General features: G+C 44.4%; 1 protein-coding gene across 3 annotated transcripts in view; it reads left to right on the top strand.

Moving 5' to 3' along the window:
• Nucleotides 1–21,240, top strand: part of MTUS2 (microtubule associated scaffold protein 2) — a 364,748-nt gene that overhangs the window by 322,904 nt on the left and 20,604 nt on the right. For all 3 annotated transcript variants that reach the window (XM_068143299.1, XM_068143315.1, XM_068143306.1), the window contains 3 exons: nt 6,201–6,267; nt 16,719–16,933; nt 18,431–18,536. In XM_068143299.1, the coding sequence (XP_067999400.1) occupies nt 6,201–6,267; nt 16,719–16,933; nt 18,431–18,536 (388 nt within the window). The remainder of the gene's footprint in view (nt 1–6,200; nt 6,268–16,718; nt 16,934–18,430; nt 18,537–21,240) is intronic.

Genomic DNA, 21,240 nt, shown 5'->3' with positions numbered 1-21,240 from the left:
GGATTGATCTTTGGACCTAGGAGAAGTGAATTACGGCAAAACTCTTATGTTTTCATGTGTCACAGTGAATCTAAATCAAGCAAATTCCCAGGCACGAAAATGAGTCCTGTAACAAATGCCAGTGCAGAGGAAAGTGCATAGCTACAGGTAGTAGGAGAATAGCATGTGTGAGAGAACTTGTGGGATGTTTCTAACACACAGCTTTTCACACTATTCTTCTGGAAATTTGCCTGGATTTTAACTAAGTACAGAAGAGGGAGAGAATTAGCAGTTGTATTTAATTTGCTTAATAGAAAATATCTTGGCAGGAACACATGCTTGTGCTGTATATTTTGTTAAAGAGTTTGGCTTTAAAAAATATTCCTATGTTCTGTCTAATGGAAAGCTGATAGTATCTTCCATTTAACTAATAGCATGTTCAAGTAAAGCCTGAGATACTCTGCTAGCCAAGTTAAGGAAAAATGCATGGCTTAACACAAAACCTGTTAATGTCACTGGGGGTTATCTAGATGCTTGTAAAGTTTAACCTGAAGAGTATTATGAGGGAGGATTACTGGATAACTAGCATGATTGAAGCAGCAGTGTTAAAATACCTCTTTTTTGAGGAAATCTGTAGGTCATTTTGAACATCAGCTGCAGTGGGATTCAATTACTTCTTCTACAAGCATTGTCTGAAGTATTGATTTAATTTTTTTTATAAGAACTCCAGGGTATATGCTTCTCTTTCCAATGATACTTTAAGCCTTGACCCAGGGCACTCTGAATAAAGCACCACAGTGACTAAGCACCATTTGCTGGACACGTTGGGGCTGTGGTGGTGTTTTTGTTTGGTTGGGTTTTGTTTTGTTTTAAGATTTTGAAAGCATTGGATACAGAAAAGCTATTTCTGAAGGGATTGCTTTAATCACTGGTGCCACAAAGCATCTGTATGTAATGCTTATTTTTAGGAGGCATCATGGAGAATTGTGAAGTGTTTGTGGAGATACTATACTTATATTTAGACCTCAGAATATAAGCAAGCATGTAATTTGTCTGGGAGAAGAGACCTGTCATTTTGGGGAGGTAACTTTGGGGTCCCATGACTCTGGACAATTTCTGATGTTTCTTGCCTGATCTGACCCAGTTGTGCAGTGGGTCTATTATTACTTACCTATTGTTTAAAAAGTACCTGGAGGTTTAATTAATTACCATTTCTAATGGATTAGTAGCTCTCAGGTAGTTTGCAGTTCTCAGAGGAGAGATACTTTAAGGCAAACCTCAAATTTGCCTCCCCATCCCTCAGTTATTCCTGATCCAAAGTAAAATGTGGACCTTCCTCCCTGATGAGGTCTCCTGTAGGATGTCTAGCTGTCAGCTGAAGCTCTGCGCAACTAAAGCAGTGCCTTTCGTAGATTCATATGGTAGTTTGGATTGAAAGGAAACTTTAAAGGCCTTCTAGTCCAACATGCCCCTTCAATGAGTAGGAGCATCTTTAACTAGATAGGTTGCTCAGAGCCCCATGCAGCCTCTCCTCCAAGCCTTTGTCACTACTGCCCTTCTTAATCTAGACAACACCAGCATCTTGGCCATTCTCAGACTTGTATCATGGCATCTTTTGCTAAGTTATTTTTCAGGTCCCCATATGTCTAAATATTTCCCCCCACCTGGAGTACTGCATCCAATTCTGGAGCCCCTATTACAGGAAGGATCTGGATGTGCTGGAACATGTCCAGAGAAGGGCCACAAGGATGATCAGAGGGCTGGAGCACCTCTCCTATGAGGACAGACTGAGGGCGTTGGGGCTGTTCAGTCTGAAGAAGAGGAGGCTCTGAGGAGACCTAATTGTGGCCTTCCAGTACCTGAAGGGAGCCTACAAGAAAGCTGGGGAAAGACTTTTTAGGGTGTCAGGGAGTGATAAGACTGGGGGGAATGGAACAAAAGTAGAAATGGATAAATTCAGATTGGATGTTAAGAAGAAGTTCTTCCCCATGAGGGTGGTGAGACGCTGGAACAGGTTGCCCTGTTTTAAGTCCAGGCTAGATGTGGCTCTGAGCAACCTGACCTAGTGTGAGGTGTCCCTGCTTATGGCAGGGGGGTTTGGAACTAGATGATCCTTGAGGTCCCTTCCAACCCTAACAATTCTATGATTCTATGATTTTTTTTCCCTGAACTACAGTGCTAAGTTTGGGGCATTCTTAATTAATTGGACTAATTCCATCATCCTTTCTACCCCTCTGCCTGCCTGACTACCTGCCAGTTTTTCTGGAGCATCTTGGGTGTTGCACCAATATAAATCACACTTTGGTCCATTCTCAGGAGCTTTGAGTTGAATAGAGAATACAAAAATGCCATTTCCAGTGTCTGTTTCACTTGCTGAAATGTAGTCCAGCATTGAGCCTTTCATGGGAGAAATATTAGGAGGTCTGCATGACATAAAGGCTGATGACAGGAAAATTGGTTGCTACTGTGTCTTCTGGTCAACAGCAATTGAAGCACAGAGCAAATACATCATTCTACCTGTTCAATTCCACTTTTCTTTCTGTCTGAAGATATGGGACCTATTCCAGACACAAGAGTTAACCATTATATTGTAGAGTAGAGGAATGAGGAAGAAGATTCTCTTCAGCTCAGTCATGAGCATTATTTCATTTTATTTTGGTATCAGAGTAATTTCTCGGGTCACAGCCAATGGAAAACCTTTTTCATCATTTTTCCAAGCAATAGTGAAATCAATCATTCATTAAAAGTATCTGAAAAGTAAATGCAACACTGCAGTTAATACAAAACCTGCTGGTTTGGTTTCACATTTTGGCTGACAAAAATTAATCCCAAATAACATTGAAGCAATTTTCCCCTCCCTTGTCATTTAACTGCCACACTGAAATTCTGGCTATTTACACAATTTCCTGACAGTGTCTCTGACCTTTTCACCCCCTGGAAACAGCTGTGTCACTGGTAAGGTTGCTGAGCCTTTTTAACCCTAAATTGGATTTGGCCCTTAGTCAGCCAGCCTCAGTGGCTCAACTCCAAGCAGTGGCCTAGTAAAGGACACCTACAAAGCACCTTTGATGTGCTGAGACTGTTAGACACAAAGCGCTTGGGAGGGCAGCAGAGATTCCAGCTTACTCTGTCTTCTCTTTGAAATACTGTGTTGAGATGAGTATTCATGAAGATCATTCAATGGGATGTCCTGTTAATTTGGTGTCTTAGACATTTGTTTTGGCAGATTTTTCCTCTTATGCTTGTGAATTTTCTAAGTGCTTTGATATTTGACATTGAACTGCTATGAATCTGAGCACTGGACCTGATTGCTTTACATTCTCACCCCAGATCCAGTTTTGCTCTACTGTGAAGTTTGATCTCCCAAGAGCTGGCATTCCCAGTTCCCCAAGTGCACCAACATTGAGGTGCTGGTTACCTGCAGAGCTACATTGATGTTAACAAGAAGGGACTTTTTCACTTTGCATTAATGTTGTGTTTGCATGGGTTACAGGAACATGCGTAGTGTAAGCCTATCGTGTTACCCTGACAAAACAGGTTACAGTAACAGAAAATGTCAGGGATTTGTAAATTCACTGTGCATCCAGGAGAGAATGAGGCTAAGCCTTGCCCAAAATACCTCTTACCTCTCTTGCACAAGAGGAAGATAAAGACTCCTGGGCTGTTATTCTCTGAATGAACCCCCTGAGAAAGAGAGACTAACTTGAGGCCTTGGCACTGAGGGCAACCCTTCCACATCTGACCTCCCAGCAAACACAGTCCTGAGGTGCAGGCAAAAAGATCTAATCAAAATAAAATAGAATGTAAGAAGCATTGGCAGGACAGGCAACTGATCAACAAGGTACCTGAGCTGTACCAACATCGGCTGCTGAAGCTGCTCCTGACAGCATGGCCAGGCAGCCTGCTCTCCTCATGGGGTGGTGTCCAAGATGGAAACCGAGTTGTGGGATCCAAGAGTAGCACACACCTTATCTAAGATAAAGTATAATGTAAAAAGACCCAAACCAAACCAAACACCACCACCACCACCAAGAACAAAACTTTACATCTTTCTTCCCCCCCCGCCTCCCCCCCCACAAGGATGTCTTTTTATTTTTAATTGCTTTTCATTTTCAGCATGTAAGTAGAATAGTAATGATACCACTCTGCTTATCTGTAGGTGCTGGCACTGATTTGTACGAAGCTCTCTTGCTTTAACTGGACTTTGTTTCAAATAGTGGAAGCTGGTAATCTGAATGGGTGCTTCCCATCTGCAAGTCCCATATCCAGGACATCCCTGTGCATACACCTTCAAGGACACCAGTCCTGGCAATCTGTCAAGAACACCTCTTAAAATGACTCCAGTGAGTTAAGCAGACAGTATGAGCAGATGCAGTGGTGTTCTCCAAAAGGGTAAACATTATCTCTGTAAGCCTGCTGATTTGGGAATCTGTGAGAAGGGCTTTGTATTTTGTCATAGCTTTTTCACTGATTAAAAACAACCCAAGAAACAAAACAACCCACTGCATTTTACTCTGAGCCTAATGCAGTCAGTCAGGACTGAGGACTCTGCAGTCCTGGCACAAAACCCCTTGTGCATTACTCAGCATTGTATGGAGCTGGCTGTTTGGAGTAGCCCAGCTTTGCTTGCTTGGCTTCTTCTCATAGCTGAGTAAGAAAGACGCTGGCATCACCTGGGTCTCCTCATCACCAGGACTTTCAAATCAGCTCAGTTAATCACTCCATTTACAGCAAAACATTCCAGAAAGTGCATCCCTCAGATCTGGTAGAAATTGTCACCAAAGGGCATTATGTAAAAGGTTAATTTCAATTCCAGATTCCATATTTCTGGTATTACCAAAGCCACAGCTGTTGTCTTATTTCTCTTAGCAGAGTTAAATATTAGATGCAGGCAAAATAAAAAGAAAGGTTAAACTCTGAAATGTTGGGGGGGAGGAGTTTCCAAGTTTTGTAAGGCATAAGTAATTTGCTCTCCTACCTGCTTTGTATCCTGTTAATGAACTAAAATTTTCTGCTTCCTAAATTTTTCTCTTGAATACAATTTTCTGTAGTGTCCTTTAAAGATTCTTGGCCTTTTCTCACCCAGGATGTATTTATAGTAACCTGATCTAGTTTTCCTAATCATTAGTGATCTTCCCAGCAGGATATGTTCTTTTGTGTTCTTTCTAATGTGATTCATGACACATTCCCATTTAAAGTGCCCTTATGCTGAAATCATTATGCTGGGATTTATTAAGCCAAACCAAACTCCAATAGATTTTGCTGAGGCTTTCATTTGTCAGTTTGCACAGCACACTCATGAGACATCTGCTGTCAAAGTCATTGCGTTCTAGTACTAACACCTTAGCATTGTTAATGGAAATGTTTCCATTTTCCTTTAGCCAGCTCATCCATTTTAATTCCTTTAAGTGTTCAGATTTCTTTTGAGACAGATTGAGGGAAGAAGCTCTTGCACCTTATAGACAAAGACATACCAGAAATAAATCTGGGAGTAGGTATGAACATCAGGCCATTAGTGGTGTCTCTATGGGTATGCCCACCATGCTTAGGATGGTGTAATTACAGTATCTGCTCTGAAATTTGACCATGTGAGCATATTACTGTGGTTAAATGCAGACATAAGCAGATGAAATTAGTAAAACTGTCTTGTACAAGGTGGTGGAGTCATCATCACTGGAGGTGTTTAGGAAGAGACTTGATGGGGTGCTTGGTGCCATTGTTCATTTGATTAGATAGTGTTGGATGACTTGATGATCTCAAAGGTCTCTCCCAACCTGGTTAATTCAATTCTATTCTATTCTATTCTATTCTATTCTATTCTATTCTATTCTATCCTATCCTATCCTATCCTATCCTATCCAGCCATAAACGGTACACAGGTTGAATACAAAGTGATGGAAAAATACAGGTGTCTTTTTAGACACATGGGAGTAAATATTCTTTGCTGTCCTGTGCATGTGAGTGTGTACATGTGTTCATAGACATATGGGGTATTTGTAGCCAGTGAGTTGTGGCTGCTAAGGCTGATTTAAAGAATGAATGAGTTCATTATAATCCTCTACCCTCCTCCCCACCCTCCACAAGAAAAAAGAGGGGAAAAAATGAAGTGAGAAATCAGTCTACTCTAATCTGCTTCACTAAATGAACATGTGAAAGTGCTTATCTGGAGTAACTCTGAGGGCTGTACATATTTCTCTCTCTTTTTTTTTTCCCTTAAACAGAATGAAAATGCCCTTGTGAAAATAAAGGAGTTAGGATTCGAGCTTGCAAAGATGAGGGATGAAGTTGGTAAGTAGCAAAAGCAACACAACACCAAAATGATTTTCTCACTTTGCACAAAAGCAGTTATTCCCTGTGATCGGACTCTGGGGAGCCTGCACACATGTGATGAAGGGTCTTACAGAGCCCAGTGGCAAGTGGTTTTGTGGCTTTGGAGTGGACTGTAATTGTTGTGGGGATGGATCCATCACCACACACATTGTAGCTAGCTGTGCATCATCTTTACTAGATAAATTGTTCTTCATAAACCCATAGCTTCTGTTCTCAAATTGAGTACCAGCGCTGCCAAGGAGAAAGCACAGTGTGATGAGAAGTGGGAATTTGTGACTGTTGTGGTGCATAGTGACCAGGAATGCCTTGCTTGTGCACATTTACATGTCCCCTAAGAGGGTGGGAAGGCTCTGCAGAGAGATCTGAACAGGTTGTATTGATGGGCTGAGGCGAATGGGATGAGGTTTAACATGAGCAAGTTCCGGGTCCTGCACTTTGCTCACAACCCTAAGCATCCCTACAGGCTTGGGGAAGAGTTGCTGGAAATCAGCCCAGTGGAAAAGGATCCAGGGGCACTGGTGGATAGCTGGCTGAACATGAGCCAGCAGTATGCCCAGGTGTCCAAACAGGCCAATGGTATCCTGCCCTGTATCAAAAATGGTGTGACCAGCCGGAGTAAGGTTGTGCCCCTCTACTCAGCACTGGTGAGGCCACAGCTTGAGAACTGTGTTCAGTTCTGGGTGCCACAGTATAGGAAAAACATTGAAGTCCTGGAACATGTCCAGAGAAGAGCAACAAGGTTGGTGAGGGGTTTGGAGGGCATGTCATGTGAGGAGCATCTGAGGGAACTAGGGTTGTTTAGTCTGGAGAAGAGAAGGCTAAGGGGAAATCTTACTGCTCTATACAACTACCTGAAAGTAGGTTGTAGTGAAGCTGGTTTTGGTCTCCTCTCCCAGGTAACTGGTGATAGGACAAGAGGAAGTTTAGATTGGATATTAAGAAAAATTTCTATGCTGTGAGGATAGTGTGTTGTTGGAACAGGCTGCCCAGGGAGGAGGTGGAGTTGCTATCCTTGGAGGTGTTCAAGAAGCATGTAGATGTGGTGCTTCAGGATATAGTTTGTTGGTCATGGAAGTTGGGTTATGGTTAGACTCAGTGATCTTAGAGGTCTTTTCCAACCTTAATGGTTGCATGATTCTGTGTTTTGCAGTTCAGCTACAAAGTGAAGGGCACTAGGTTCAGAACTTGCTCATTAAAATCTCTGAGGTTTCTTCCTAGTTGAAAGACAGCAAAAGATGTGTGCCATTTAATCCATGCATTCCCTGTACATCTGCATGCATTGCTTTCCTTTTAATTTTCCAATCTAGACCAGAGACACAGGGAAGCTGCAACTCTTGGGAGAAAAGATGTGCTTTTGCACTGTCTTCAGCCAACAGGCTGAGATGTTTGGGGCTTAAATCTCACCAGAGCAGATGTGACATTCGGTTCTTTTAACCCCAGAGCAAAGGGAGAGGACAAAGGAGACCTGGAGGGAGGACCACTGGGGCAGGCTGAGTACCAAAAAGTGTTTGCACCACTGATGACTGGAGCTGTGATCGTGTGGCACCTCTCAGCTTTCCCTGCATGTGGGAGCCCAGTTGCTGGGTCACACATTAAGCAGAGGTTATGCCATGTGGTGGGAGAGTGACTTGGTTTGCAAAGGAGGTCTCAGGCCAAACCCCTGTGAGGTGGGAAGAAACATCAATCCTCCCTATGCTTCATCTTCATCTTGCCTAGGGCAGCTCCCTGCAGAAAAGCTGAGCGCAGCCCTTGCCTGATGCCCAGCAGCTTGTGCCCCCTGCTATGCCCCTCTGAAATTTTTTGGCTGTTTATCATTTCATAGAGAGCTTTATTGTCCCCACAGCTGAAGGATACTGCAGCAAAACCGCATTTCCAGATATTCCCTGGTGCCTGCCTTTACCTATCCTCAGCATCTCCACAGCTCTTGCAGAGGAGTTGTTGCCACTTGTGCATTCTTTGGGCAGAGCACACCCAACACTCTTCATTGAATATCCATTTCTTATTTGAAATCCCTACCTCTTTCTATCAGCTTGATTTTGCTCATTTTCCTGAGTGCTTTTGCAAGTGGCCATGACATGAGAAGGGGAAAAAAAAAGAGATACAGTGCTGGAAATAAAGAGTTCTGCTGTCATTTATGCCATGTTAGTACAGCTGAAGAGAATACAAATCGCTGGTGGTTTTGCTGGAGTACTTTACCAGGGATATAACTGCCTGCCTGTTTGGGCATCACAGCACAATATGTTCAGTAACAGGACATCACTGCACTGCCTGCCCTTGCCATTGCTCTTGTGCATACAGCAAGATACCTCTTCTGCACAAAACTGAATCAGGATGGAGTACATGGAGACACTTTCGGCAAGAATCCCAAATACTCCAGAAAATCAGGCTGGCTTCTCAGCTGAACTGTGCTGCTTCAGAAGGGAGACTAGCCATAGACATGTATGTGCTTTTGTTCTCTAAGAGGGGAAACACAGTATGAGATAGTCCTTTCCTCAGTGGTTGTGCATTGAAGAGGAGTCATCACAGGCCACCTCCTCCTGGAGAAAGCTTCTACACTCAGAGACTCCAGGATGTGGAGCAGAAGGTGTTTAAGACCCACAGGTGTGGCTGGTGATACCTCCTGCTTGTTGGAGGTACTCTTGCTTGTACAACCCTGAGGCTTAATGTGCCCAGGTAGAAGGACTCCCAGTAGAGGGGATGGACAAAAACATGAAGAGGTATTGCACTCCAGCAGCATGTGAAAAAACCTACCAGCAGTACAAATCCTGGTATGTATCCACACATATGGAAGGTGAATGTTTTGGGTTTTTCAATGTAAGTTGTGAAACAGCCAATATTTTAAATCCATGACCAAGGTGAAATGGCAAATGCTGTGTGCATGAGAGCAGCTCTTGCCAGTGCAGTTCTTTGCTGCTTTTAAAGCAGGGTGCACTGGGGCTGTGGGTGCTGCTGGAGACACACAGCTCACCTGAGCAATAGGAAAGTTGTTTTGGTCTCACTCTTAGCTGAATCTGTGCGTATTCTGCCAAGCTTTACATAAATAAAGAGTGAGGAAAATCAAGGGAAGAACATAGTATTTTGACTACAACCAAGTTTTAGCTCTGACTTGCCTCAATCACTTTCCTAAGTACTCTTCCATTAATTGGAGGTCATTGGAGGTGTTCAGGAGGAGACTTAATGGGGTGCTTGGTGCCATGGGTTAGTTGTAGATGGGTTGGATTGGTCGATGGGTTGGACGCCATGATCTTGAAGGTCTCTTCCAACCTGGTTTATTCTATGTAAATTTTATGTAATTTAAACATAACTCCAGTTAAACAGCATGGGCACTGGCCTGGAAGTTCTGATTCCTCATGTGTATATTCACCATGTAAGACTCACTGATGCAAACTGCTGATGAATCAGTAAAACGAGGCTGGACTAACCAGGGCTAATACAGGCGGTGTGCTCAACCTTTAGCTGCTCAGGCAATAATAGCTCTAATTCAGAATTATGACTTTGTTTTGAAAGCACACAGTCTTTGTTAACTTCAACAGCCACTGCTCAGAAAAGTCAAAATGTATTTTTAAGGAAATCTTTTTTGGTAAATGTGGTGGTTTGGCCCTGGCCCAGGGGCCAGATGCTCACCAAAGCTGCTCTATCTCTCCCCTTCTTAATTGGACAGGGGAGGAGGGGAAAAAGATATAACAAAATACAGTAATAAGACAGAAGAAAGGTAATAACAATAGTAAGCAAAGGCAATAGACCATGAAGAAGCAAAAGCAGGGAAAGAGAGATGTTTGCCTCTACTTCCCATCAGCAGGCCAACGGTCGATCTTGGGAAGCAGGGCTCTCTAAGCTTGGTGGTTCCTGAGGGGGATAGACACCATGGATGAATCCCCCACTTCCTCCTTTCACTTCATTCATGTATCTGAGCTGACCTCATATGGCATGGAATACCTCTTTGGCCAGTCTGGGTCAGCTGGCTCAGCCATGTCCCCTCCCAAGATCTTGCCCACCCCTCAGCATACTCTTGGGGCAGGGAAATGTTGATAAGACACAGCCTGGATACTTATTCAACAGTAGCCAAAACACTGATGTATCATCAACTACTGCTGCAGAACACGGCACTAGAAAGATGCTGTGAGGAGAATTAACTCCAGCTCAGCCAAACCAAATCACTGCTGAAGCAATATCAGTGATGGAGCATGTGTAAAACACCCAGAAAGACCTGTAACCTTCTGGGCATAGGCAAAGTATTTAGGTTCAGATAATATCATCTACCTTCACCCTCAGCACTGCTGCAAAGTATCACAGCTCATCTCAAATCAGCATGCAGTGAGACTGCAAACTGCTTCTCCATTCCCAGTCCTGAGAAGGAATGTGGCCTCTATAAATGCTGAGGAACTTATTATTTCATGCCATAAAATATGGTCCTGCATTCTGCTAGGAATACCAAGGCAAGCAATTGTTCTACACTCAAGATACCTATCTTGAGCAGGTCGAGGGAGTTTCTCCTCCCCCTCTACTCTGGCCTGGTGAGACCTCACCTGGAATATTGCATCCAGTTCTGGGCTCTTCATTTCAAGAGGGACAGGGATCTGCTGGAGAAAGTCCAACAGAAAGCTACTAGGATGATTAAGGGACTGGAACACCTGCCCTACGAGGAAAGGCTGAGAGCCCTGGGGCTGTTTGGTCTGGAGAAGAGAAGACTGAGACGGGATTTAACAAATGTTTCTAAATATCTGAGGGCTGGGTGTCAAGAGGGAGGGGACAGGCTCTTCTCCATTGCACCCTGTGATAGGACAAGGGGTGATGGATCCAAACTACAGCAGAGGAGATTCCACCTCAACATGAGGTGGAACTTCTTCACTGTGAGGGTCACAGACCACTGGAACAGGCTGCCCAGAGAGGTTGTGGAGTCTTCTTCTCTGGAGACTTTCAAGACCCATCTGGATGTGTTCCTGTGTGACCTGTGCTAGATTCTATGGTCCTGCTCTGGCAGGGGGGTTGGACTCAATGATCTCCAGAGGTCACTTCCAACCCCTAACATCCTGTGATCTTTATAATTATAAATATAAACATTTTTTTAAGTTGCAACACCGAGACTCCTGGAACAGAGAGGTTTTGAACACCAGATGTTTCTCTTCAAACTAATGGAAATTGAATGTCAGAATTACCTGCTCCTTTGCTGTCAGACAAAAGACATGTGAAGTAAGTTGAGAGGAGGTATGGTGTTGCATAAAAACTTAGATGAATGGAAGACAATCAGATGTCAAGTTAAAATTTGTATTATCTCTGTTCATGAGAGTTAGAAAGCCAAAGCCTGTGTGCCCCCTCCTCCTTGATATGCCCCCAGTCAGAGGACCCTTAACCTGAGCAACGTGGCTGTGATTTGCCTGTGAGTCTGTGGCTAAGGGTCAGGAAGAGCAGAGTCTGCATGGCAAAAAGTCCATTTCTCATGTCAGAAGCAGACAGTCCCTGTGCAAGGCCACACAACGCCAGCCCTCTGGTTCCCACACGAGTTGCTCCCCTGAATGCAGAATGCCAGGGCTGGGGAGACTGGGCTGCAGCTCAGGCTGGGTTTGCTCAGGAGGGTCAGCCCATTCATGACAGCCTGGTCTGAAATGGATTTTGCTTAACTGTTGCTCATTTCCTAAAAGCTGCTCAGAGCTCAGGGAACAGGGAAGCAGTGGCAGCCACTCTCATTTAACCCAGCACGCTGTCCTCTTCAGAAATGCCATGTTATGTCAGAGCCATTTCCAGCCTGTCAGCAGCAATTGAAATACCTGGAGAGAAGGAAAAAGAAAACCACTGTGTTACTCTTCCAATAGCAGCTGGTAACAGTTGTGCTCCAGTTTGTCTTGTTTCCTGTCAGTAATGCATTCATGTAACTTTTCTTAGTGATTCTTTTAAATCTATTTCTCCAAGAGGAGCTCACTGTCACAGCACCCATATGCCAGTGTCTGAAAGCAGAATGTGCTGCTTTCCAGCAACATTAGCAGTCTTCTGTTCAGACAGCTGTTGTTGAGGCCCTGCTGCAGACAGTTCAGCCTGGTTCACCAGTACCATCTGCTGAAGCCACAGCTGGTTAAATGCTATTTCCAGCAGGATAAGCAGCCCTACACTGGTTCATGTTCCCCACCTGGATAAGGGAGACACAGACTTCATATTAGGCTGCACAGGTGTTGCCTTCTAGCCACCTGTCTCAGTGAAGCCAGGATCAAAAGTCTATCTCCTTACTAAGAAGAGATTCAGTCCTTCCTCACCACTTCAATCCTGTGGTAGTGATCACAGCTTCTTGTGAGAGGTGCTTGGTATTCAGTATAGGGCCTTTTCCCTGGGCAATGGCCTCCAGGAGCATTTTTGGGTGCGATGGGAACATGCCATGCAGACACACTTTCTCTGCTTTCCTCTTCCTGCCATTCCTGCACCTGCATCAGGGTTTGATTTACAAGGTGCTAACAGTTTTGTGTTTCAGGTTACAGAAGGTGTTTCAGACGGACTTTCTTTTGGTTAGATCACGTCGCTTCTCTTCCCAGCCCTCTTTGTGTGCTGGGTAATTTCATTAGAGAGGCTGGAGAGAGAAGGGGTTCATTACAGCTCCAATTTAGAGCTTGAGTAAGTGTGAATTCTACTGAGCACAGAGCTGCAAGCATTAACCCTTGTCCTCCAGCTCTGGCATCGCTTTGCATGCTGAAGAAAATCAAGAATAACAACTGTCAGGAGACAAGATGTTTCAGCCACTTCCCATCACGTTTGAAAAGTCATGGCTGTCTGGTGAAGTTCCCACTGACTGGAAAAGGCCCCTTTTCAAAGCCTCCTTTTCAAAATGGGAGATAAGGGACACCAGGGAAACTGCAGACCAGTCTCGCCTCAGTGCCTGACAACTCTGCTAGGGCACGTGGACAATGAGGACATAGCTGTTGGCCACCAATATGGCTTCACTAAGCACAAATTCCACCTGATAAATTTGTTGGCTTTTCATGATGTGGTCACAGCATTGGTGGGTAAGGGAAGAGCCATTGACATCGTCTTCCTGGGCTTCTGCAAAGTGTTCAACACTGTCCCACTCAACATCCTGGTTTTCAAATTGGAAAGGCATTGGTTTGATGAATGGACCACTCGGTGGATAAGACATTGGCAAGATGGCCTCTCTCAAAGAGTTGCTATCAGCATGTCCAAATGGAGACCTGTGATGAGTGGAGTCCCTCAGGGATTGCTACTGGGACCAGTGCTGTTTAGCACCTTTGTTGGTGACATGGGCAGTGGGATTAAGTGCATGATGACACTGAGGTGTGTGGTGTGACTGGCATGCTGGAAGAAAGAGATGTCATCCAGAGGCACCTTGACAGGCTGGAGAGGCAGGCCCATGCCAACCTCATGAAGCTCACCAACACAAAATACAAGGTCCTGCACCTGGGTGGGATCAGTCTCAGGCACTCATCACGCTGGGTGATGAGTGGATTGAGAATAGCCCTTGCAGAAAAGGATTTGGGGGTGCTGGTAGATGAAGCACTTGACATGAGCCAGCAATGTGCACTGGCAGCCCAAAAAGCCAACTGTATCCTGGGCTGCATCAAAAGATACCAACAGGGTGGCTCAGGTTGGTAGCACATCAGAATGGGAAGGTCGTGAATTCAAACCTGCAGTGGACAGTAGTGTCTGCCCTACCCTAGTCATGGGGTCTGTGGTGACAGGTTGGACTCGATGATCTTTGAGGTCTCTTCCAACCTTAGGAATACTGAATACTGAATACAATCCAGGTCAAGGGAGAGAATTCTGACTCTCTACCCTTGTGAGACCCCACATGCAGTACTGCATACATCTCTGGAGCCCCAAACACAAGGACATGAATCTGTTGGAGAGGGTCCAGAGAGGACCACAAAGATGATCAGAGAGTTGGAACACCTCTCCTATGAGGACAGGCTGAGTGAGTTGGATCCGTTCAGCCTGGAGAAGAGAAGCCTCTAGTGAGACCTTATAGTGGCCTTCCAGTACCTAAGGGGGTTGCTGCAGGAAAGCCAGAGAGGGATTATTTGTGAGGACCTGTGGTGATAGGACAATGGACAGCGATTTCAAACCGGAGCAAGGTAGATTTCAATTAGACATTAGGAAGAAGTTCTTTACTATGAGGGTGGTGAGGCACTGGAATAGGTTGTCCAGAAAAGTTATGAACACCTCATCTGTGGAAGTGTTAAAGGCCAGGCTGGATGTGGCTCTGAGCAACCTGGTCTAGTGTGAGTTGTCCCTGCCCATGGCAAGGGGCTTGGAACTAGATGATCATTAAGGCCCCTTGCAACTCAAGCTATTCTATGGTTTGGCTAATATTCCATTTTTGGTATGAGTATAGTGGGAAAGCTTTCTACATGCCACTGCTGCAATGCTAAGTCCACTGGTTCAGGCTCACTTTCTGTCTTCTGCAGGGATCAGAGAGCTTGAAGGGGATGTGAATTCCCTCTTAGTGCTTCAGAAAATGTTGGGATCAAAACAGCCCCCAGTAGCTGTTCTGCCTGGGCATGCTGTGCAAGTCTGAATATTGATGTCCAGTAAGGTTAGGAGGAGACTTGATAGGGTGCTTGGTGCCATGGTTTAGTTGATTAGGTGGCATTGGACGATGGGTTGGATGTGATGATCTTGAAGGTCTCTTCCAACCTGGTCTGGTCTGGTCTGGTCTGGTCAGGTCTATTCTGTTCTATTCTATTCTATTCTATTCTATTCTATTCTATTCTATTCTATTCTATTCTATTCTATTCTATTCTATTCTATTCTATTCTATTCTATTCTATTCAGTATGGAAGCAGATCATAGAATCATAGGTATCTAAACAAAGTGGAAAATAGATATGTAGGGGAGGGGATGGTTAGCTTCAGTGCCCAAATTACCTTGCATGGGTGCACCTAACATGAACTGTGGTCACCGTAGTAGGTAACTTTGGTGAATTGTTGCTATCCTGAAAAAGGTGAGTGCAAGTCAGGTACCTGTAGTAGAAAGAGTCAGGAAAACAGAAGGGGTTTTGTCAGATACTGAGCAAATAGATGGTCATGGGGTAAATATGGTTTGGAACCCTTCAGAAGTTGTCTACCCAGGGAGGCAGGTGCTCCTAGTTCACTTACTTACAATGCCGTGCAGGTTTGTGCATGGTGTGTGTGTTTTGAAAGGCAGAGGAAGGATGTGTGGCTACTACAGATGGTACATTCAAAAGGTGCTCATTTTGCTCAACCAGCTATGACTCTAAATCAGAAAAAAAGGGTCTAGCAGTGCCATTAAAATCACAGCTTTTCTCCTCTGGTGTCCTTCTGACTGTTAAGGTCATGATGATTTTAATAACCTCCTAAGTGTTTGATCTTTGCAAAAGAGAAAACGTGCATTCTGAAGGTGGTCTGTCTGACCTTTTTCAACTTGCGTGGTGTCTTCAGGATCTGGATTGATTGCAACCATCCTTTATCAAAGCAAAAGGCTGAGGACACAGTATTCATGACACTGCTGTCCTAGGACCTGGAAGAACATATAGGTGAGGAACCACAAGGGGAAATAGGCTGAATATCCTTGGTGAAACTGTTGGAGTTGCACCTCCTGAAACTAGTTGTAGACATGATTGTGAATCCAGAGATATGATCTGTCAATTAGTTCACAAGAATAAAAATGTCACATACTCTGACTGCCTTTAGAACCAGCCTTTCATCTGTGCTTTGAAGCACACAAGATAGTGGTTTGAATATAAAAAGATATTAAGCAAGTGTGCATTCATGGATTTGAGAGGCCCTCAATGGACCTGCTGAGAAAGACAGTTTTTTGGGGTGAGCAGCTTCTAACAGCTGGAAAGTGGGATGTGTGAGATGTGTCTCCTTCTCTTGATCAAGTTTTCAATCATACTCCCTGCACAACTTGCATAGGATCAGCCCCAAGAGCCCAGGCACCTTCTGCCTTCCTGGCACATCACTGGCAATGGGGACTTAGCCATGACTCTGGCTTGAGAGAGGGAAGAAGAATTTTGTAATCCCAATAGAAAGGCTGTGTGTCAAGTTATTGTATCTCATACCCTTTTGTATATCCAAAGCAAAGTAACAGCCCCAAAGCCCTGATTTGTGGATCCAAGACCATGCTGGACAGGAAGGGACATCCAGTCACTCTACAGGCCCATGGAATTGCCTGCATCCTCCTCCTCCTCCTCCTCCTCCTCATTATCATAGTTTTACATGGTCTTTTGCATACTCTGCCAGTGCCTCTATCCAAACAAATGCCTGTGCATATGTATGTGTGAAAGAGTGGGGCAAAGAAAGAAACAACAGCGAGAACTTGTTGATGAATGAGAATTAGTGGGAGTCCAGAGTCAGTGAGAACCACTATGCTCAGTGCTGCACAAAAAGATCCAATGCCCCTGTTTACTCCTGAGATGCTCAGAGCCTGACTGTATGGTCTTGTCCCCACAGCCCTCAACACAGCAAGATGTGAGAAACAGCAAATAGAAAAAGAGGAGCTGAAGAGGTCCTTTGAGGAGGAGGTGAAGCAGCTGTGCAGGCAGCAGCAGCAGGATCTGCAGGTGATGGAGCAGCAGCTGCAGGAGGAGTACAACAACAAGAAAGAGAGCCTGCAGGAGCAGCACAGGCTGCAGCTAGAGCAAGTCAAATTGCAGCACCAGGATCAGGTCAGTCACCATCTGTTCCCTTTGAGGAGTAAACCATGCCAGTACTGAATGAGTTCAGGTAATGAAATACTTTGAACACTCCAGAGTTGTACTGTTTTAATTTCTGTACCTACTAGTTGGTGCTCATTTGCAGGGTTGTGACACAAAGGCTTTATGGACCTGGGCTGTTTTGTCCTGGACAAACTGTCTTTTTTCCGGTAGTGCATTGATTTTCAAAGATGCATTGGAAGGTGTTCTCAAATAGGTGTTTGTGTTCTAAACCAGCCTCTGTACATTCCTAGAGGTTGTGCTGAGCCATGGCTTTAGGTTCTCATTTCAGTTTATGTAAGATGGTTTTAGTGCAATATCCCTTCAACTTTCTGCTTTGCTCTCTGGTATGAAGGAGAAGTGGTGTTCCCAAAAGCTTTGGCTCTTTCGTTTTTAACTTCCACTGTGTCTGTCTATCAGTTTGGCTGTAGAAGATCTTAGCTCTAGCTGCAGCACTTGCCTCTCCTGGAGAGGCCTCACCAGACATTGGTACTTGTGAAGGAATTTGTTCCATGAGTTAATTTTTTGCTGAGGTAGTTTGTGGCTTATCTCTGCTGCTCTTTGAAGCATTCCTGCAAGCTCCCAGAGCCACAAGAACAGATGGTGGCAGCAGAGAAGTTGGTCAGTTCAAGAGAGGGTGACAATAGACCACCACAGGACCTGACTAGAAGTATACTTACTTTGCTCTTGTTCCCATCTGTTGATTCTGTTCTTCAGTACACAGAAACAATGGAAACCTATCTTTCCCCTTCTGCAAATAGTTCTCTTCTGTCCAGTCTTTGGTTTACTTCAGTGGCTCTTTGATCTCTGAATTACTGAAGATAACACAAACATTTTTCTCCACTGCTTTGAAAATGTTGCTGTGACCCTAATATCTTAGAGTTAAAGCTCTTCTTTTCAGTCCATGGTTCCATTAGCATTTCATGATGAGTTTTAGCAGTTTTTCCCTGTGAAGTCTAACTCCTCCATTACATTGATCCCAGGTAGAGCCTTCATGGATTGGAGAAGGCTGACAGGTTAGGCTGGAAAGCTTCTTGCTGGCAATGTTTCTTGGTCAAGGAAAAGGAGAACTTTGTTAGTATGGGAACCAAGGTGCATGAGGAATAAGGATCCCTAACAGCTGCTGACCCAAAGGTTTCATGATACATATTAGTGCAATGTTGTACTTTCTGAACATTTTATACATGGCTTCTCCACTTAAGGGCTTCTTGACCTTTTGCTTCCTTACATTCCTCTTTTATTCACCATTAAGGTGAAAGAACAAAACCACTCCCAGTAGTGTCTATACACTACCAATCAAGGTATTGTTTTATAATGAATAGAACTGACTCAGGTACTGGAAGTGTCATGCTCAGTAGATCTTTTTACTGTTCCCAGCTCACTGTCTCTCTCTCTCTATCAGTGGCTCATCAATGTGCCACAGCATATCTTATCCTGTATTTATGTCTCCATTCATTGTCTTTGGAACAGGTGGAAGATATCACAGCTATACATGAAACTGCAATGGTACAGTTGGAAAATAACCATTTAGTTGCTATTACAGTACTGCAGGATGAGAATGACTGCAAAATTCAAGGTAAGCCAAAGACAACCCAGTGGCTACCAAGCTACTACAGAGCAAGAATTAGTGCTGCAGTGAGATTCTGTTTGCCTTGATTTTTCTTCCTCCAAACAGGTGATACATAGAGTAGACCACAAGGCTCATGCTAAGAGGGAGGGAGAGCAGCATGTACAACATCTGAGTTGTATCTCAGACCATCTGAGGGTGTAATAAAAATGTATATTTGTATATATACATATTTAATTAATACTTCCTGGCAGTGCAAACACCTCTGTAACTTACTTACAAAATGTATTCACAAGTTCAATTATTTGGTTGTGGGTTTCACACTGCACATACAAAGACAGTTGAATGATTTAAGCACAGATCTAACCTTTCCAAAACAGCAATTCAAATTGGAAATACAGGTGCTGTGATCTGTGGTTTCCCACAAATGGGATTCCGTGGCAGATTAGCTGAGTGCTCACAACTTGCTCCTCTGTCTGGTATCTTCCCAGATGCTGTGCCTATGATTCGAGCTGTCCTTGGCTCAGGGAGGGCTAGGGGGCCTCTCTCTTGTCATGCCCAGTCACTGGTCTGTAGCCTCTTCTGGGACTCAATTTCCTTGGAGCTTTTCCCCTTTCTGCCTTGGTCCAGGTGCAAGGTTCTTTGGCTGCTACTCAGGCAGCAGTTGGCTCTTGTCTCTGTGTGGTAAGCAGGCCCTCAGTTGCTACTCCAGCAGCATTTGGCTCTGGGTGAGAACAAGGCAAGTTGCCTGACTTCTTGGCTTGTCCCGAGACAAGTAATACCCTTTGGTAACATAGAACCCTGATAACTGGACCTATGGGATGGGGCATATCCAAATGTGGCCAGGGGCACACACAGTTCACAGCTGTGTTACAAAGTTAATTACACATGGTACATGTTTATCTGGACCCCAGGAAGTGTCCAGGAAGCTGGTGAGGGGGTTGGAGCACCAGCCCTATGAGGAGAGGCTGAGGGAGCTGGGGTTGCTTAGCCTGGGGAAGAGGAGGCTCAGGGGAGACCTTATTGCTGTCTACAACTACCTGAAGGGTGGTTGTAGCCAGGAGGGAGTTGGCCTCTTCTCCCAGGAAATCCAGCACCAGAACAAGAGGACACAGTCTCAAGCTGTGCCAGGGGAGGTTGAGGCTGAATGTTAGGAAGAAGTTCTTCATAGAAAGAGAGATTGGCCATTGGAATGTGCTGCCCAGGGAGATGGTGGAGTCACCATCACTGGAGGTGTTTAGGAAGAGACTGGATGGGGTGCTTGGTGCTATGGTTTAGCTGATTAGATGGTGTTCGATGATAGGTTGAACTCAATGATCTCAAAGGTCTTTTCCAACCTGGTCTATTCTATTCTATTTTTCTTTTCTTCTCCTTCTCTTCTCTTCTCTTCTCTTCTCTTCTCTTCTCTTCTCTTCTCTTCTCTTCTCTTCTCTTCTCTTCTCTTCTCTTCTCTTCTCTTCTCTTCTCTTCTCTTCTCTTCTCTCTTCTCTTCTCTTCTCTTCTCTTCTCTTCTCTTCTCTTCTCTTCTCTTCTCTTCTCTTTCTCTTCTCTTCTCTTCTCTTCTCTTTTCTTTTCTTTTCTTTTCTTTTCTTTTCTTTTCTTTTCTTTTCTTTTCTTTTCTTTTCTTTTCTTTTCTTTTCTTTTCTTTTCTTTTCTTTTCTTTTCTTTTCTTTTCTTTTCTTTTCTTTTCTTTTCTTTTCTTTTCTTTTCTTTTCTTTTCTTTTCTTTTCTTTTCTTTTCTTTTCTTTTCTTTTCTTTTCTTTCCTCCCTACCAGTTCAGTATCTAGATTTGTGTCTTTGTACATGCTTTAGCTGACCTTAAAGAGTTGTCTGTACCATCTCCCTCTGTTTTGTTTTACCTGTAAGCATGAGGGTCTAATTGTTAAACAGCTCTAGCAAGTTTTCCCACAACTTTCCCCAAACCATAAGCTCAGCTCTGCAATATGACAGAGGCACGAGTTCAAAGCATAGTATGAGCCAGGAACAGTCTGTTCCTCTGTCCTAGAGGCAGAGATGGTATCTAGCACACCGATTTTCTATTCACATACACGATTTTGGAGAAGAGAAGGCTCCAAGGAGACCTTATTGTGGCCTTCCAGTATCTGAAGGGGGCTTACAAGAAGGTTGGGGAGGGACTTTTTAGGGTGTCAGGGAGTGATAGGACTAGGGGGAATGGAAAAAAAAGTAGAAATTGGTAGATTCAGATTGGATGTTAGGAAGAAGTTCTTCACCATAAGGGTGCTGAGACACTGGAACAGGTTGCCCAGGGAGGTGGTAGAAGCCCCATCCCTGGAGGTTTTTAAGGCCAGGCTGGATGTGGCTCTGAGCAGCCACATCCAGCATGAAGTGTCCCTGCCCATGGCAGGGGAGTTGGAACTAGATGGCTCTTGAGGTCCCTTCCAACCCTAACAATTCTATGATTCTATAAGCAGAACGGAAAGCTGTTCCTTGTCCTTGTTGTCAGTATTTTCTGCTGATAAAACTGGGCTGGGGTTTACGACGGTCTGGTGGCCGGGTTCGTGCTCCCCGTTCCTGGTGCGGGTATGAAACGCCCTCCTGTGCATGGAAAAGGCATTGCAGCAGCTGAGCCCCGGGGCGCTGTACAGGGCACTGGAGCATCGGTGTTGTTAGTACTGCGATTGTGGCTGATAAGCCATGGTTTGAGGGCCATGGGGCTGGAGGTAAACACAATCTCCATGTAATTAAAAGGTAG

The sequence above is a fragment of the Melanerpes formicivorus genome, unplaced genomic scaffold (assembly GCF_026170545.1).
Source record: "Melanerpes formicivorus ecotype bairdi unplaced genomic scaffold, bMelFor1.0.p_v2 SCAF_1, whole genome shotgun sequence".
NCBI classification, from domain to species: domain Eukaryota; kingdom Metazoa; phylum Chordata; class Aves; order Piciformes; family Picidae; genus Melanerpes; species Melanerpes formicivorus.
The sequence above is the reverse complement of the archived record's forward strand: the minus strand, read 5'-3'. Positions and strand labels throughout refer to the sequence as shown.